Raw genomic sequence first — 19,956 nt, 5'->3', positions numbered from 1 at the left:
GTAATATTGTTCATGTTCAAGATTATGATAATACACCAGAAATTACTCATAGTGTTGATTCTGTTTCAGAGATTACAAATTGTGTTGACAATGTAACAAGAAATAACAGTTTCAATAATGTAGATAGTGACAGTAATATCTCTGCTGAAGATTTTGATATTGTTATTCGAAATGGTTTTGGGAGTGATCTGAGACGCTCGAGAAGAATAAAGAAAACTGCTTCATATCTTGTTGATTATCATCATCAAGTTGTCAATACGCACAAAGATTCTAATTCTAATTTCAAAATCAAATATCATATATCCTCTGTTTTGACATGATTTTCTATCTGACAAACATTGGAACTTTACTTTGGCTATTTCTTCACATGTTGAACCCCACACTTATGAGGAAGCCATAAGAAACTCTAGTTGGATTAAAGCTATGAACAGAGAAGTTTGTGCTCTTCAAGCTAATAAAACATGGTATATCATTGAATTACCTCCTAACAAGACTCCTATTGGATGCAAATGGATTTAGAAGATAAAGTATAAATTGGATGGTTCCATAGAAAGGTATAAAGCACAGTTAGTTGCTAAAAGGTATAATCAATTAGAAGGTATAGATTTTTTAGATGTTTTTTCTCTAGTTGCTAAGCTAACCACTATCCGTTTATTGCTTGCTCTTGCTTCTACTTATAACTGGCACCTACATCAATTTGATGTGGACAATGTCTTTCTTCATGGAGATCTTGATGAAGAAGTATATGACTCTGCCTCCAAGTCTTTGTATGGGCTGAAACAAGCAAGTAGGCTATGGTTTGCCAAATTATCTTCATTTCTTATTTCTGTTGGATTTATACAATCTAGTTCAGATTATTCCTTATTCATTAAAAATAATGCATGTACTTTCAATGCTTTACTTGTTTATGTAGATAACATCATCCTTGCTGGAAATTCCATGGATGAGATCAATAATATAAAGAACTCTCTGCATTCCAGCTTCAAGATCAAAGATCTGGGTCAAGTATTTTCTCGGGTTGGAGATTACTATAACAACAAAAGGTGTACATTTATGTCAACAAAAGTATGCTCTTGACATTCTCAACGAATGTGGAATGCTTGTCAACAAGCCATCCTTTACTCCTTTGATTAAAGACAAGCCTCTTCTTCACGATGCCAAGGCTTCTCTACTTAACCAAAACACGTCCTGACATCACCTTTGTTGTGCATCTCCTTAGTCAATTTGTTCAACAACCAACTATTCATCACCATCAACTGCTTTACATATTCTCCGGTACATGAAAGACATTTTTTTTGTTGCTGGCAATAACATTCAATTGAAGGCCTTTAATGATTCTGATTGGGCTTCATGTCCAATGACAAGGCGATCCACGACTGGCCTTTGCATACTTCTTGGCACTTCTCTTATTTCTTGGAAGTCCAAAAAGCAAACCACTGTCTCCCGTTCTTCTCCTGAAGCTAAATACCGTGCTCTTGCCACTACTACTTGTTAGGTTCAATGGATCACTCATCTTCTTACTGATTTTCATATCAAACCTAATGCTATTATAGTTTTATACTGTGACAATCAAGTTTCCACCACATAACTTTCAATCCTAGTTTTCATGAAAGAACCACACATATTGACATCGACTGTCACGTTGTCCGAGAGAAGATAAATGCTCAAATTTTCCATCTTCTTCCCATTTAGTCTTATGATCAACCACATCCATTATCCACCCTGAGGGAGAGGGTATTGTAATTATATTTTAACGGTTGTCGGATAACTAGGCTTAGGTTTATTTCGGTTACCATGGTTAGTTTTCGTTTCCTTATCTTTTATTTAAGTCTTTCTCTGCTGTTTGTAAAAAAAACACTTGAAGGAAATAATAATTCTGAAAAAATGAACATTAATAATCATCTGCTACATGATGATTTCATTTTTTCAGCAAGCTCAAACACCGTAATATTTGATCTTTTATTCATTTGAGTTTTTCATTAGTGATTTATTATGAATACATGTTGTTTCTTGTATAATCTTGGAAGAGAATATTGTTTTCTTTATAATTATATTTATATTTTTTATGGATTATACTAGTTTCTTAAAAATCATCCAATAAGAAACAAACTCTTTTAAGTTAAGGATACTTACAACTAAATTAAGTCATATCTTTATTATTTAAGTCTTCTGTCCAGTAAAAAAAACTTATTAAATTGTGATGACAATATAGTTACCTATTTTTTCTTCTTCATGTTATTTAATGTAGAACTTTATGTTATTTAATGTATAACTTTAATAAATAACTATTTGAGAACAAATAAAATCCATTTTACTATATACTTATTGAGTAGAGTTTGAAGGAGAGTTTACACTTTATAAATTATTTTTCTATCACTATTTTTCATTTTCGTTATTCTTCATAGTTTTGGAAGGTCAAAATTTTCATCCAGTGATATAACGGCTCGTATACAATTAACTCAAATTATCTCAACAAGTTAGTGATGGATTTATGACAAACATAGGCTATGATTATTAGAGGTGTTGGATCTAGTGGTTGTATTGATGGAGGAGGGCCAAGCACACCACACTATGAAAAGCCAAGCTCCAAGTCTAAGCCGTCTAGAACCACATGAGGAGCGTCTAGCCCATGATGAGGAGCGTCTAGACTTCATAAGGAGAGCGTCTAGCCATGATGAGGAGCGGCTACATAAGAAGCGTCTAGGAGGAAGCCTAGACTGTCTAGGACCAAGCATATTCACGTTCACATGGGTCAAGCTACGGTTTGGGATAAGAAGGCCTTGTATATGTCACATGGAGGCCCATTAGGGGTGGCTAAGTAATTAGAGTAGTGTAGAAAGCATAAATGAGTGAACATTCTAGAATCTAGTTTGCTTGGTCGGTCATGTGCCATGTGCATTGTGAATTGCATTTCATTTTGGCTTCCATTTCATTAGGAATTAGCTTAGTTTTTACGGTTCTATAGCCTATAAATAGGAAGGCCATCTCTTGTATTTTGCAAGTTTATTGTGAGTAAAGTTATGCTGCCATTTTGTGCCAAGCTTTGCTTCTCCCTAGAACTCTAGGCTCTAAACTTCACATCCTTCACCTTTCCTTGGGCTGGCCGAACCTTCCAATGTTCATACACATCATGCACCTTCAAGATCAACATCACTCTTAGGAGGATCTTGCTCACACACATCCATGGCTTCCGCACCATCTCTTACATGATTCAAGAAGAACTTCATGAATTTTGCCATTATGGAGAGGATTTAATTGTCACTTGTGTATGGTAAATGACTTATAGCAGCTTCTTGTTGTTGGGCATAATTGTTCAATTGTTATACAAAAGTTGTACATTCACCGTAAATATATGCTTGAACTATGTACTTTTTATGCTAATGAATATATTTAGTTTTTATGCTTGAACGAGTTGTTTAGTATTGTACTTTTGTAAGAACTCCTGATATCGTTCTGTACTTTAATTTTGTAATTTTAGTCTTTTAATTTTTAAAATGATGTGATTTTAGTCTATTTATTAATTTGTAATCTAACACTTAATTAAGGATATATTAACTTAACAACAAAATACTGACATGAGTGTGATACAAATAAAGATAGAGTTATATTGACAAGATTGAGGCATATATATGGAATTGATGTGTCCATAAGCTATGTAGTTCTGGAGAGCTGAGAAATGAATACTGAGACACATCATCACCACACAAATATATGTAAGCTTATTTGTTAAGTATAAATGACATCCAATCAATACAATTTTTAAAATACCATTTATTAAGTCGTGTTTCTTTTATAAAGAGGTTTGATATGTTTGAATTGATTCAGATTATATTATAAGTGTTAAAAATAGAAAAAAAAAATAACATTTTAATGTTGTTAAAGTGACATTTTTCTTTTAAAAAACATAGCCAATCTTTAGAAAATTGACAAATGGACGAAAGGAAATATAAGACTAACATAGAAAAACTTGCATATTGACAAATCAAGACTTTTCTATTAAGCTTTCCTAATTGCTTGCAATTGAAAATGATATCCACCTTTTTATAGTAACTTATATAGAACATGGGTATGCAAATGGGGAGTGGGGACAACCAACCACAGTCCAAATCCCCTCTTTCGAGTAATGCACTTATTGCAGTTTGCAAAGCAATGGACAGTCTTTTCTTCTAAGTGGACAGTTCTCCACAAATGTTCATCTCTTTCGGCTTCCTGTTTAACTTTTCTTCTTTTCTTATCTTTGTTTGCCAATCCTTTTTCACTAATTTAATCTTTTTAAAGGACAACATTCTAATAGCGTAAGCTTGATGTCCAACAGTGTATGCAAAGCAAAGCAACAATGGCATGCACCCAACTTTTCAACTCTCTCCACACACTCTCTAGTCTAAAATAGTATATCAAACCCACTGAACATTCCATATTTCTATTTCCATCACACTCTCACACCCTCAAAGTCATATATCTGTTGCTTCACTTGCAAAATTCACAATCAAGACACCTCGTATGCCTTTTTCCATCAACTTCACCTTCCTTATAAATACTGGCAGCAACCTCTTACAGCTCTCATCAGTCTTCCTCATCTAATAAACACCAGTTGTAGAAGCTTCAACAGATGGAGTCAAGCAACTTACATGCTGATAAAAGGGCAGATAAAAAGGTAATAAGATACACGGAATGTCTGAAGAACCATGCAGCTAGAATTGGTGGCAATGCAACTGATGGGTGTGGCGAGTTCATTGCTGATGGAGAAGAAGGCACCCTTGAGGGTCTCAAATGCTCTGCTTGCAATTGCCACAGAAACTTCCACAGAAAAGAGATAGAGTCTTCTGATTCCTATTTCACTCCTCTGATGATTATGCCGGATACTACTCAGATAGGGCCCATTTGGGCTCATTTATCTCCCAACAAAAGTGGTTCAATTAGTCCTTCTGATGTGTCTGATGAGAAGGACTGTGAAGATGGGATGACTAAGGAGGAGGGAAATCCAACTGAAAAGGTGAAGAAGAGGTTTAGAACCAAGTTCACACAAGAACAAAAGGAGAAGATGTTGCTTTTTGCAGAAAGGGCAGGGTGGAGGTTACAGAAGCTAGATGAATCTGTGGTGCAAAAGTTTTGCCAAGAGATTGGAATCAAAAGAAGAGTCCTCAAAGTGTGGATTCACAATAACAAGAACACTTTTGTCAAGAGAAATCCCTCCACTAGCTAGCTTAATTAACATGAGGCAATATCTTTGCTTTAAATTTGCCTTATTATTGCTATTTGTCTTAAGATTTTTTTCCCCATTGTTTTGCCCCCCCTTTTTCCAGTGCTTCAAAAGAGGAAATGTAACATCTGAATATTAATTTTAGGGTCATGTGTCGTTGATCTTTCTTTGTTTAATTTTGAGAGCAAAATGGTTTAGAGTGTTTCAAACACCAATCTACAGATTTAGATGTTTAAAATCTCATATTTCTTCACTGATATCAATTGAAAAAATAATCATTCGCAGTTCAGCTTGATGCCATGCAGCTTAACTTTAACAGGATCTTGCAAACGCGATGTTTAAATAAGCAACAATGGCGATAATATATTGTCAAGAAAATTTGATGGATGAATTCATGAGGTGCACTAAGACATTTCCCTTCATCTACCTCTTGTCTGCTACGTATAGTTGCACTAAGATTACAGATTCAGACCACTGTCATTTTCTACCTATCGTATATGGTTAACTTTGTTATATAAATAACAAATAAATATAAGTGTATGTACAATTTTGATCCACAATTAATTTATAGTATCATGGGATTATTAATCACACGTAGTTAACTAAATGGATAAATATAATTTATTTGGCTTCATAAGTGGTTTGATTGGAAATATTGATATGTAGTTAATAGTATCACGATATTATTGAAATGTTCAATATTAATTGATTTTACTTGACAAGTAATTAAAAACATTATAAAGTTATTAAATGTTTAATAATGATTAACTTTATCTCACAAGTAATTAATATTAATCACATATTACTATTCATTCAATATTAACCATATATAAACAAACTAAATATAGTATAATATAACATTGGATGGAAAAAGTTTATCTTTATTCTTGTAATTATGTGACAATTACAACCCAAAGGAGAAAAGGTGGTATTTTCAGTTATTTTTTCCATATATATATAAATGTTAATTTAATCATTAATGATTGACTATGAGTTTTTTATTATATTATTAATATGAAATTATCGGAGATAATGACTAACATTTTGGATGCCTCAATGCAAAGGTACACTCTTCCCAATGTTAAGTACGGATTTTGAACATTGAAACAACAATCTAACATTATTTTGTTAAAGATCTCACATCGACTAGAGATTAGAACATTTCATTGTAATTATGTGACAATTACAACCCCAAAGGAGAAAAGGTGGTATTTTCAGTTATTTTTTCCATATATATATATAAATGTTAATTTAATCATTAATGATTGACTATGAGTTTTTTATTATATTATTAATATGAAATTATCGGAGATAATGACTAACATTTTGGATGCCTCAATGCAAAGGTACACTCTTCCCAATGTTAAGTACGGATTTTGAACATTGAAACAACAATCTAACATTATTTTGTTAAAGATCTCACATCGACTAGAGATTAGAACATTTCATTGTATATAAGTGGGTGCAAATCTCACCCATGTGTCGGTTTTATGGGGTTGAGTTAGGCTTAAAGTTCAATTTGTAATCAATCGGTGGAACAATTGAACTTGATGAACAACAAGGTGGAGTTTGTCCTTGGCACGTGCCCATGTTCGCTCAAGAACCATCCCACTTACTCAGTTTGGTACAGATGCAACAATATAGTCGTTTCATGGTTAGTCCATTTTGTCTCTATTCCCATTAGACAAAACATTGTATGGATGGATATAGCTTTAGATATATGGAATGATTTGTAATTCAGTTTTTTTTTTAAATTCAATTTCATAATACTATTTCACGTTTTCCCCTTCTCTCTGGTCTGATTCATTCAACCCTTTTAGGGTTTATCTTCCCTTCATCTCTGCATCTTTCTCATCATAGGTTCTTTTCATCATTCACGGAGTTCTTCCGCACAATCAACATAGAGGATTTATTTCTATTATGGTATCAAAGTCATTTAAAGCCTATTCTAGTGAGTGTTTGGTGGACTTATCAGGTCACCCGCTATCGGACCACCCATAATATGTTGTCCCACGCACGAGCTGTCACTCTCGGCGTAAGGGGGTGTTGGAGATCCCACATCGACTAGAGATTAAGACATTTCACTGTATATAAGTGAGTGTTGACCTCAACCCATGAGCTGGTTTTATGGGATTGAGTTAAGCTTAAAGTCCACTTTGTAATATATTTTATACCATCTTATTATTATTATTCAAATATAAGTCCTCTTCAACAAAATAATTAAAATTAAGTTGAAAGGTATTTTCTATTTTGTTGCAAAAGTTTGACAAATATCTGTCGCAGTGAAATGGAAATAATAACTATTATATTGAATATTTTTTTAGTTTTCGGTATGTATATGACAGGATTTGAATAATAAATTCACTACCTTCTATACGTAGAAATTGAATTTTTTAAAAGAATCTAAGTTGTTTCATTTTTACGTGTAACTGATGCTTAACTGAGAATATGACAGCAATTATTTTGTCTTTAATTTCATTTGACTTGCTCACGTGTTATGAATAAATATTTAGAAGAAAACAAATGTTTGCATAGACAAAATGCATATCCTTGTATTCTTGGACCAAAACATTTGTATTTTGTTAATGCAAAGTGAGTGAGTAACTAGTGTAACTTTTTTAATAGACTGAATATTTTGAAGATAGATTTTTTATTTATGAAACTCCGCGTGCATAAGGTCTTATAATACTTGAGATTTTTGTTACACTTCCTTGACTAATAGTTGAAGACGTGATGAAAAGAATTGGTGAGTGGGATTCATAAAAATACTTTGAAGTGGGGCGCATGCGCAGAAAGAAATTAACTTTCGTAATTTGAGCCCCATTATGGAACTTAGTTAAGCTTAAAGCTTAGGATATCAAGTATAAAAAGGGGTTTAAAATACAATTAGATTCTAATTATGATAATCATACATACGCATTAATTGATGTTTCCATGATTCTTGTGTGGTGTGGGAAAGCGCAGCAATTAATAACAAAGACAGTCATGAGTAATGTTAACAAACATATATATAGTTTTTTTTTCTTAAGTATATATGTACCGTTAGGTTAAATTTTTAGTGATTAGTAATAGAAAATGGTTACTTCAGTTATCTCTATGCCTGAAAAGAAAAAAAAGGTGGCCGGGGGGTTTGGTTGGAAGCAGATCTTGATTTTTTTCTTTATTTTCAGCATGATGATATGATTAATCCTAAGACCATTTAGCTGCTGATTATTAAAACATAGTTTAGAATTGAACAAGATTCGCATCAAGGAAATTATATTAAACTTCTCACTAATGATAAAGGTGATAGAGAAAGTCAATGGGAAATTAAAAATGTTAAAGGAGATTATGTTATTCACTGTACTAAATATAGTAAGATTCATTATTAATTGTTTTTTATTGGCAGCGTATACATTTAATAAAAAAAAATATTTAAGAGTGTCACAATTCTTATACAAATCACGGTAAAAGATCATCAAGCCTCTTCTACACAGCAAAGCCAAAATTTCAATACCAAAAGTGAAAAACAAAACTCTAAAGAGTGTAAAACAAAAAAAAAAAAATCAATCTCATTTTCCATATACTAAACTCCAAAAGGTGTTCTTTGGCTTTCTAGTGATAAGCAGACTCCTCCCAATCCACTGACAACACAAACTTCAAACTTGCCAAGCTATTTTATAGCTAAAGAAAACATGGATAATCGTCTCTTCCTCAATGCTGCATATAACACACCTATTGTTTTTCAACACCACTCATCTCCTCCCCAAGTTGTCCCTAGTTGTCATTTTATTATGTAACACTCGTCATGCTATGACATGCGTTGACGGTAATCCCTTAAAGTTCCAAAAAAATACCGAACATGCATCTAAGATTCTTACTCAATTCATTCCTAAGGATTCTATATGTAGAGTTAATTGTATACACTAAAGAAATATTTTCCTTCCATTCTCATTGGTCGTAAGATTCCTTAACCAACGACTTGCCCTTAATCTGTTGCATTAACCGATTTAGGTCTTCCACGTTCTACTTAAACAAATCTCTCCTCCAATACAACTATCCCATCTCCATTCTTGTCCTACCCAAAATCATACTTGATGTAAAGTTGTTTGACTAGACAAGGAAGCCAAGAAATAAGGAATTGTGACATGAGGAATTGATAACACTTTAATTTAAAAACATTGACTAATATTTTAGTGAATTTTTTTTTCTATATGTTGTTTAACTTTTTTACTTACTTATTAATGTATAATCCAGAATTATAGGTGCCAATATTAGTTATTCTCTCTATTTTTGTCTTATCTGTATTTGATTTATTAAAGATGGATTGGGACGGACTAACTTGCATAATACTTTGGATTAACATCTTTGACTCCCTTGCATAATTGTGGTTTTACTGCTTACATGATTGTCTGCATAAATTTTTTTTTAAAAAAAAAAAAGTCTTGTTGTAGGTTTTTAATCTCAAATTTAAATTTCTTATAAAAACAAACTTTTACTTAAGTATAACAATATTTACCAAAAAAAATCTTAAAAATTAATTAATTATTATTTATTATAAATAAATAAGGAAACATACTATAAAATAAAAAATAGATTTATACTTATAAATATAATATTAATAGAATAATAAAAAAATATTTAATCATATTTAACATATAAAATCACATTTTACTGATAAAAAAAATATAAAATCACATTACAAAACAATAAAAAATTAAAAAACATAATGCAAGTTGTGGGGGAGGTAGGTCAGCGTCCACTTTGACCCGCATGTTAAAAAACGGGCATATACAGGTTAACAAACTTAAATATTAAGTTTGGGGGTGTTTCTTCAGCACCCCAACAAATGGCTTTTTGCACCCCGTTATTTTTGGAAAAGACTATTTTATCCGTTTTAAAAATGACTTTCCTCTTACTCATTCCGGGATATTTTCAGAATATAATTTTCAGGAATAAATTTTATGAATTCCAAATTTACCATTCTAAAAATTAAAAAAAAAAGTGTGTTCTAAAGAAATATTTTAAAATAGTTTTTTTGCGTTTCAGATTTCCTTTTCTGTAAACAGACTTTACTTCCGGAAAGACCTTTAACTTATGGAATTTCTATTCCGGAATCACCAAAATTATTAAGGATGATTCTCATATTTCAAAGAATGTAGGGTGCAGGAAGAAAAAGGTAGGGTTGCAGGAAGAAATTTGGTTCACTTATTTTACTGCATGTTACTTAATGGCCCGTTCTACGTTGTCATATTCTACCCGTGTTTGTTGTTAAACTTTATGGAATACAAGAGACTGCTACTCGGTCTTCTTTTTAGAGCACTCTTCTTCCTACTCTTTCTTTCAACACATGTATATGTTTCTTCTCCAACTACTTCTCCCTTTTCTTCGTGGCATGGGCTGAAAAGTTGTACTATTTTTATTGATTTATTTGAATACAACCTGTTATATTTTGAGAGAATTTTGTGACCAACACTAGGATTAAAATTAGAAAATTTTGATTATTCTCAACGTTTACAAATGACTAGCTATAATCATATGGCTAAACTACATAAGCCTTGTAGTTCAAATAATTGATTGTTTCTTCCTGCACCATCATATTTCTCCTGCTACTACATAGGTCAGATAAAAAGACTATTTTATCCTTATAAAAAAGTACATTTTAGATTGTAGAATCTAGAAGGTATATATTTTCAGATTCAGAAATATCTTATGGATTTATAATCCAGAGTGTATTTTTTTTCTGTTTACACATTTCAAATTGTAGAATTTTGAAGGTATTTATGTATCCGAAAATACTTTTCGGATTCTACAATTCAAAATGTTTTTTTTTCTTAAAAAAGATTATGGATTATAGGATCTGTAATATATTCCTGGACCAGAAATAGTTTCTATTCTTGTCGTGTTGACCTGCTCGTCGGTTGACTCTGATGACAAGTTCTAGCTCCGTCTTCTGCTGGAATCTGCTATTCCCTTTGTTGCGTTGGAATGCGTCTCCGTTAAAACAGAGGAGGCCCTACCTGTTGGTTGCATTCCGACGATCAAATCAGTACATGGCTTATAAGAATCAAGAAGTAACAAGTTTTAGTCTTAGAAACAACATACCTTAACCTGGGACTCAATCCCCTTTTATAGCTTACCTCTTGCAACAACTTTCTATCACGATAATCTAATCCCAACTGAAAGCATATTCAACTGGAAAATATTTCGTTCAAGGGCACACTATCACAGTGTTGCAACAGAACAAAATCTTTCCTCTAGGGAGTACATAAAATAATATCAAAATAACCGCCAGAGTACCAATTCATACCAGCATCAGGGGTCTAATCTATTTACGTAGGCACCCTCAACATGGTGTTATGCCCCTTCTCATCATACATGCACCATAACTCTTACATGCCCTAGCACAAATGGGATTAGGTTTAAAATAAAGTATTTACTTAAGCTAGACCCCGTGCGCACTAAGCGCACCCTTAGGTCCATAATTACCCCTCGCTAGCCGCCTACTTATGCATGAAGGATTACCTTAATTACACAAAAATGGACTTATACATACATTTGGGGTCCAATTACATGGCCTGCTATTCTAACCCAAAAGCCGATCTGACTTGTCTGTGATAGGTGCCGAGGTCCGACCATCGAATACTGAGCTCTGAATGCTCTGGTCCAGTACAATTTTCAAATTTTATAATTCATAATGTATTTTTTTGAAAAAACACATTATGTTTTATAGAATCTGAAAGGTAAAAATATCTTTCGAATTCTAGAATCTATAGTTTTTGTGTATCACCCATTTAGAAATGGAAAACAACAATAGAATAAAAAATATTTTTCGTATTTTAAGAAGTATGTGGATGAAACTATGGAGGTGCAGGAAGAAATAGCCCATATCATTCTAAACTCAGGAACAAAGCGTCAATGCAAGTCAAAGCCCAAAAGCTCTTGAAGTCCAAAATATTCATTTCAAGCCCAATGCCAAAAGATCCATACATCTTTATTAGGGGTAATTAATATACCAAGTCATCTAAGTCAAGCATTTTTCATATTGTAAAGTATGCCTTATTTTTCATTTTTTTTATCCTTAGAATTATATAAATGAATCTAGAAAGTACAACGTTGTCGCTAGTATTTTGAAGAAAATATTGAAAATGCATGAATCTCGAAAGCCATATTTAGTAACTATTCCATGCGAGATATATAGGAAATATATTGATGATTAAGGATTACATCTATAAATATGAATACAATACACCCAAGGATACCAAATAGAGCTAGCTAGTTAAGCATATAATATGCATATCATGTAGTTTTAAGTAGTAGCAAGGATTGAGGTTTGGCTTAAAGCTAAAACAATCACAAACCCACAATTGATTATTCAGTTAATTTTGCGACAATTTTGTCGTACTTCACCATTGTAATAGTCTTTCACATCAAGCAGACCCATCTTCACCATTGCTTGTTGGAAATCAAAAAAGAACATGGCTTGGTTGAATGCATAAGCGTTCACAAAGTTCCTGGTTCTGGGGCTAGTGTACAGTGTTTGGTCTGATGTAAGAACCCCGTTTCTCCTCAGCAAAGCGTTGAAGTAAACGTTGTCAAAATCGTTACTCGTCGCATCGAATGGTTGCTTTGCGTTGTCACCAGAACTGCATGTTCTCCCAAGTGTCTTGCCAAATTCTGTATCCAGAGTTGGATCCACTTGGCTCAACCGGTTCTTGAAAGAACCACAACTTGCCACTCCTAGTGTATGAGCCCCTGCGTATGCATGCAATCCAAGTACCCAACATCTTAATCATACTTTTCTACTTTCTAGTGAAGTAGTGAAGTGCTTGTTACATGGGTTTCTGTAATTTTCTTGCATGTTTGATGTTTCAAAGAGAAAGATAAATAACCTTTTTTCTGAAATGGATCTCAATTTTTTGAAATTATATTATAAATCGGTCGTTTTCAAAGAAACATTTCTTTCATTGGTGAAAGTGAAAGTTAATGGGACATAATGTTTTTTTGTTTGAAATATCGTTAACATGATTCAAGAGAGTAGTATGTTTAGGCGAGTGGGTACCAGAGAGAGCCACCATCTCTTGTGCAGAAAAACCACGTTGAGCAAACGACCTAATGAGCTCAGAGGCATTGAAAGTAGGGAATGGCAAATTGATAGTATCCTCAATTTTGGATCTTCTTCCATCCTTTCTTCCTTTAGGTATGTCATATACTGGTCCTCCTGCCTGTCATCATTCCATAATCATGTCAATATCTACACCAACAACATAAATAACTATATTTGAAAAGAAATGATTAATGAGTAATGTATTTTTTGACTTGAATATCTTACAAAGAAAACTGCATCTCTAGCAGCCATGGCCAGAATATCAGCACATGAAACCACACCAGGGCATTGAATTTCAAGCTGTTCTTTGATAGCATCTATCACTTCGAACCCTCTCAGGCTCAAATTTCCTGGAGAATCCTTTTCTGCTGTATTATCCTTAGTGGAGTCAATCAAAACTGAGCCATCACATCCCTATAGTACCCAAAAACAAATATTTTATTACTGTGGATTACTATATTATGTGAATGCAAAGCCACTTTGTCCTTTCTTGAGACACATGCACCACACGACATCTTCCATAGTGGTGAACAATTTACCGACAACAAATAGTTGAGTAACCACTTTCACGTTTTGGCCATTTTCTAAGAAATAAAAATACAGTGTAAAAATAGATTGATTATATTTGCACTGTATCTTCAGAAATTGTGTAGCATACTAGTTTGAATTATTTAGAACTTATAGTTAACTAAACTGATATTTAATTACTTACGTTAAAGTTAGTGACAATTAAATACTCTTACTAGAGTAGGATTGTAGAAGACAAACATTGGAGGCTATATTATTTAACTGTATATTGCTAGGGTTTTAATGGTCTTACACCTCAGGGTTTTTTGGGGAGAGAGAGGTAAGGAGACAAACACAAAGAAAAAGAGAAAGTTTGATAGATTCAATAAATAATGTGCCAAAATGAAGATGGAATAGTATTACATCCATGTGTGAGTAGAGAGAGAAGGAACCTGAATGAAGCAGTCATGAAAGTGCATTCTAATAAGACCAGCTGCTAGAGTGGGATCTTCCATCAAAGCTCTGTTGACAGTGTTCTTAACAACAGGTTCAATGAAAGGACAACTCATCAAGTAGTAGTTCATGTTCAAGCCATCTGCTCCGAATCTGAAGCCATATGCAAACACCTCAATTAGCAACAACACTGTAACAAAGTTTGCCATGACCACCTTTGAAGGCCTCACACATGATTTGTACAACATCTTCACAAAACACACACACTTATATATACTGGGTTTGTAGGGAGAGGAGTGAGGTTTATTTGCTATATACAAGACCCAAAAATTAAGAACCTTATATAGTGGGGAATAGTTGGCAACTGCATAGTGGGGTACGGCACTAGTGTATTGTGTGTGTATACACATGTTATACTTATATAATGAAAATGATTGGAAAAAAAATGTTGGCCAAAACTTGAAAAAAAGGATAATCTAAAACAAAATAGAAAAAGTTAAAAGATAGTGGTATGCACTTTATTATTTAAACCTGCACCATGTTTTTAATTTCTCAAATCCTACCTAATCAGCTTAAAGTCAATGTAAACGTTGTGGATTTAATAAAACTTTATTGTGTGTGAATGTTGATTACATGTATTATGTGAAGGTTGACACGCTAAGAATTTCACATTAGTGAGGGTCGAATGTGCATGAGCCACGCACTCGTGTGGTGCAACAATTAACCTCATTCCGTAAAATGACGAAAACCTTTGAAAAACTTTAAAACTAAAAAATCAGCATTAGATTAAAAATGAGTAGAAAATAATTGAGATGTGTTATATCTGAATTTTTAGGAGCACTGAGAATATGTATATTGCAAGTCAACTTTATCTTGGAATGGTGGAATAGAAATTGACAGACACAAAATGATCATTAAAGTTTTGGTACCATTTCGGTCATAGATTAATTAAAATAGTGTAATTAATTTTGGATGGTTACAAGTTTACATTGATAAGAGACAATCACATGCAATTATAGTAATATATAGAAAGCCCATTTCCATTTCCTTAATTTGTATATATGGGGAACTTCTTCCATAGGTATGTTAAATAAATAGTTACACTGCATTTTCTCGATTATAGGGTTCGTTTAAAAAGTAAAATATTATAATAAAAAACGAGACAAATTTTGTGAAACTAATTTGATATAGTTGCGTAGATTTGTTATATAATAGATTTTTTTATCATAAAAAATGAAATAAATTAAGGGTGTTTCAACCTGTATAAAAAAAATATAATAACTTTATAAGTTTTAGTCCCGTACCCTTAATAACATTCAACTAACTATTAGATACTTTAATACAATGAGATTGACCCATACAATGTTCCTGTCATACATTAGGGAGACTAACTGAACCAAAAATAACTTCCTTCGTGAGCTTTGATATAAAGACATCTTGCACATTCATTGTCCTCCAATTTCTACATAACACCTCATACCTCATACCTCATACCTCATACCTCATACCTCATACCTCATACCTCATACCTAGTTGTCCATGTTACGGGTTTCTGAATCTTTGTCATCCTTACAGTTTACTTATAGTTTATGTATCCCCACAATCTAGGGTTTTGATATTAGTGCTCCCTTCTATGTAGTCTCTTGAATAAATGTTTGCATCCGAATTTTTACTATTTGAACTGAAACGATTGTGACAATTCATATTGTTTTGGGTAAGTGTTCGAACACCAATTTTGTGAGACTATATATTGTTATCCATCTTGTTGTTTCTCCGCTCACTGAACTAACATCCAATCAACTAAACCAAACATAACTCACTTCTTTCTCCTGCATAAATTAGTAAACAATCTCAATATGCTTTGGGAGGTGCATTACACATATATAATAAGCTCTTTTGTTGATCAATAATGTAATCAAGTCCTCATATATCTCTATCTCCCATATAATCATACAGTTTTTAGACATTCCTTTAAACAATCCAGTTGAATATGAAAACTTAGCTCTAGGTATTTATTTGACAGTCAAACTCAAACATTCAGTTGTCATACAAAACATTTTTATACCATATATTTTTTTTGTTTAAATATTATCCTGTTTTTGTGATTCCAAATCATTCACACAATAGCTACTAGATGTTCTTCCAAGTTTATATGTTTATAATTCAATTCCATTAGATTAAAATTTAGAAAATGTACCACTAGGTTATTATGATGAACTGATTGGGTTCAAACTCATTTGTCACACATATGAGATAGAATAAAATACCTTACATGTTAAGAGTACATGTGAAACCATTTCCTCTGCTAGATGGCAGAATTCTCAAAGGGTACCAAGTAACCCTACCCCCTGCCTACCAAATTAATCTTTGTTGGTATTCTACCCTTCAATCGTCTCCATGCCACATGTGTAGCTAGTGGGGTTGAATTTGTGTTCTACATAATAGGGTAACAGTTGTAGTTGTCTACTGCAGATTGGTTCAGACAACCATATGTTGACTTTACATTATATTCTCTCGTCCTCCTTCCCTCCACAACCATGTATCCTCTTCTAAGTTCTTAAAGATTACACCCCTTAAATTGTCCATTAGTTGTAGTTCCTGTTCCTTTTCCCAATCAAATATGTTTCATCTCCACTCTAATTTCCATTCCAAGTTTACCTAGATCAACAATTATTTTATCCTTATCCTATGAGACATCATATAACCTAAAATATATATCCTTAAGTGTTATATGTGTAATATATATATATATATATATATATATATATATATAATTTATTATAATCGTAGATATAATAAAATGTATTATATAATTGATTATGTATATATAATAGATTATATAACAAATATTTCATTATATTTACATATATAATTATTATACTAAATATATACTATATTTTTTTATATAATTAATTCTTCTTATTAATTTATTAAAATATTTGAATTTGTATTAGAATAGAATAAATCTAATTAATTATAGAATATAACATAATAAAAATCATAAATAATAATAATTATTATTATTACTATTATTAATAATACAAAAAAACAATTATAAAATATTAATTAAAAATATATTAATAATCAATTTATACAATAATAATATAATTATAAAAATAAAATCATATAAATAAAAAATAATGATAAAATTAAACAATACTAATAATAAAAAAATTAAATTATTAACTAATAATAAAATTATTTTTTTATTTAGTTATAAACAATTTATTATAATTAGGATAATTTAGTTATTATATATATTTTTTCAAAATTTATTATACCTATCAAATCATTCCCAATTTTTCTCTTACTTTCCATTTTCTTTTTTTTAATCCAAACAATCTCACGTTTCAGTGTCTTACTTCTTTTTCACTCTTCAAATTCATCCCTCAACCCAAAGAAAACATTAAAGAAAGAAATGTAAGAAAACATTAAAAAAAGAAATGTATGCATTAATGATACATAGTTACCGGTGTTATCCTATTTTCTAAATAAAATATTGAAATAATGATGAATATGTACTTATTGTTTTTGTTCTTATATTCATCTCTATTTTAAATTTCGAAACATCTAAGTTTACTAGATAAGTTTAAAATTTATTTTTACTATTCTCTTAACCGTTAGACTAATTTGATTTTAATTAGAATAAAATATAATTATATATTATAGATATTATAATCAATTATTTTGTTTTCTTTATTTTTCAAAGTTGTTTAATTTATTAGTACATTACTATTATATATAACACTCTTTTCTCAATAAAAGAAACATTGAAAATGAATTCTTTCTCAATAATATCCTCCAAGTTCACTAGGATACTCAAGTTACTTTTCCTCTCTTCACGATACTAATTACACACACATTTTTTTTTCACAATATTAATTACACACATTTTTTTCACAATATTAATTATACACATTTTTTTTCTTTGTGTGATTTGGTTCAAAACCATGTATTGTATTTCAAGAAAAGTATATCTCAATCTCTCGTTACAACACATTTAATCATATTTCACTTATTTTTAATATTAGTATTGTTGCTTTTTTTAAAGCTATAAAATTATCAATTTTGAGTGTACCATTGGATAAAGTCTTAGTTTATCATATAACCTAAAAAATTTATCTTCTTTTCTTTGGTGCTTATTTTCTTTTCATTTGAAGAATTTCTTTTTTACACAATTTTTTATTTTTTTACTAATTTGATGTCCATGTGCTCTATTTCCCCTTAGTTTGGTAATTACAACATAATGATGTCCATGTGCTCTCCCTCTCTTTTTACACAAACTTAGTTTGGTAATTACTTTCGTTATTATAAATTGAGTACAATATTTTCTTAGTATTGTTGTGAGAAGAGTTACATCAGAAAACAATTATGCAGGTATTTATTTTGTTAAATATAAAAGAAGTATATTATGTTTTTAGTAAGATACCATAATCATTTCCTTTTCTTTTCTATGCTTTAAGGTTTTTCTATTGGTTGTTTTTTCACTTATAAAAGAGGTTATTATTTGCTCCTAAAGTCTTAAGAAAGAAATGTGTTTATTCTTTCTCTAGTTGAATTATATTATTACTTTGTTTTTTTTATCTTTTATTTATTTTTATTAGTTATGAATTCTTGTTGTATTACCTAACCTAAATAAAGACTAAGTGAGTGTAGTGTGTCTAAACTCTAGACATAAAACATAAAATATATTACTACAAATTTAATACATTCAAGCAATGCATTTTGACATTACATGTGGCCATATATAGGTTGAACTTTCAAACTTAGTTCAAAACTTTATGTTGTATGTGCTTAACCTCATATATTGTGATCTGATTAGTTATCCATAATATGATTACTTAATATTTAATGTAAGACAAAAACTAAACCTTACTAAGTTGGGGTCGTTAAGAAAGTTGATTCAGCTAGCTGGTTGCCATTAGATTTAAGAGAAAAGAAAGTGCAAAATGTGATGAGTGCGTCCTAAAGTGGGACCAAACTTGGTAATGAGAAGCACAAATTTTTTACCCCCTTTATTCATTTTGCGAGTGCTGTAGACACGTTGCTTATGGCACTGGTGGTGCCTACTTTACTAACATTTAATATTCTTATGTACATTACAGGCTCCAAATTTCAATTATATTTTATTCATAATTTTAATTTTGTTCAAAATGACTATTAAATTATTATTTTTGTTTCTATTTGCACAAAATATATACATTTTGTGATAGATTTTTTTTTTTACTTTATTTTTGTTTTTTGAATGATAGTTTTTTTTAAATATAATTAATAATTAATTATAAATGTGGCATAGAACATGAGAAAACCTATACATAAATATGCATAGGGAGCAAGTGTATTAAGAAACAATAATTTTGAAAATTTACTGATTTAAGTGTTTTTTAGACCAAGTGTTAAACCGGTATGTTAATAATGGTTTTAGTATTTATCTTGCAAAGAAAACACTAAAATTAACCATTAACATTAACTTTAAATAATTAACATGTATATATTTTAGTTTGATGCTAATAAAATAATTGATGAAATAAAAAGAGTATTATTTTGAACACTTTAGGGAAACAAAGGAAGCATGAAAAGAAGGATGTGAACTTTGGTGTTTATGAAGATTGGTTTAAAACAAAATGATATGTGGGTATATTAGTATGTACAGAGTTTAAAATTGTTTTGTAGTATTGGGAGATATTAAGAGTGTTTCTGGGTATGTATA

The 19,956-nt window shown here is 31.3% G+C and overlaps 2 protein-coding genes across 2 annotated transcripts; one reads left to right on the top strand and one right to left on the bottom strand.

The window, feature by feature from the left end:
- The first annotated feature begins 4,319 nt into the window (after positions 1 to 4,319).
- Positions 4,320 to 5,376, top strand: LOC137828200 (zinc-finger homeodomain protein 3-like). The gene has a single exon (XM_068634671.1). The coding sequence runs from the start codon at positions 4,610 to 4,612 to the stop codon at positions 5,201 to 5,203; it is 594 nt and encodes a 197-aa protein (XP_068490772.1). The 5' UTR covers positions 4,320 to 4,609; the 3' UTR covers positions 5,204 to 5,376.
- A 6,974-nt stretch (positions 5,377 to 12,350) lies between these two features.
- LOC137828012 (peroxidase 47-like) lies at positions 12,351 to 14,634 on the bottom strand. The gene is made up of 4 exons (XM_068634406.1): positions 14,246 to 14,634; positions 13,512 to 13,700; positions 13,242 to 13,404; positions 12,351 to 12,934 (listed from the first exon to the last, which is right to left on the bottom strand). Exons 1-4 carry the CDS (start codon positions 14,492 to 14,494, stop codon positions 12,555 to 12,557), a joined length of 981 nt encoding a protein of 326 aa, XP_068490507.1. The 5' UTR covers positions 14,495 to 14,634; the 3' UTR covers positions 12,351 to 12,554.
- Positions 14,635 to 19,956: the final 5,322 nt, after the last annotated feature.

This window comes from Phaseolus vulgaris, chromosome 7, assembly GCF_000499845.2.
Source record: "Phaseolus vulgaris cultivar G19833 chromosome 7, P. vulgaris v2.0, whole genome shotgun sequence".
Lineage (NCBI taxonomy): Eukaryota > Viridiplantae > Streptophyta > Magnoliopsida > Fabales > Fabaceae > Phaseolus > Phaseolus vulgaris.
The sequence above is the reverse complement of the archived record's forward strand: the minus strand, read 5'-3'. Positions and strand labels throughout refer to the sequence as shown.

Bases quoted from the DNA above. Each gene is read 5' to 3' on its own strand.
- LOC137828200 (XM_068634671.1), top strand. From the start codon at position 4,610: ATGGAGTCAAGCAACTTACATGCTGATAAAAGGGCAGATAAAAAGGTA.
- LOC137828012 (XM_068634406.1), bottom strand. From the start codon at position 14,494: ATGTTGTACAAATCATGTGTGAGGCCTTCAAAGGTGGTCATGGCAAAC. The intron at 13,405-13,511 runs GTAAGATATTCA...GAATGATGACAG, and splicing joins CTAGAGATGCAGTTTTCTTT to GCAGGAGGACCAGTATATGA. The intron at 12,935-13,241 runs GTACCCACTCGC...ATGCATACGCAG, and splicing joins AGAGATGGTGGCTCTCTCTG to GGGCTCATACACTAGGAGTG.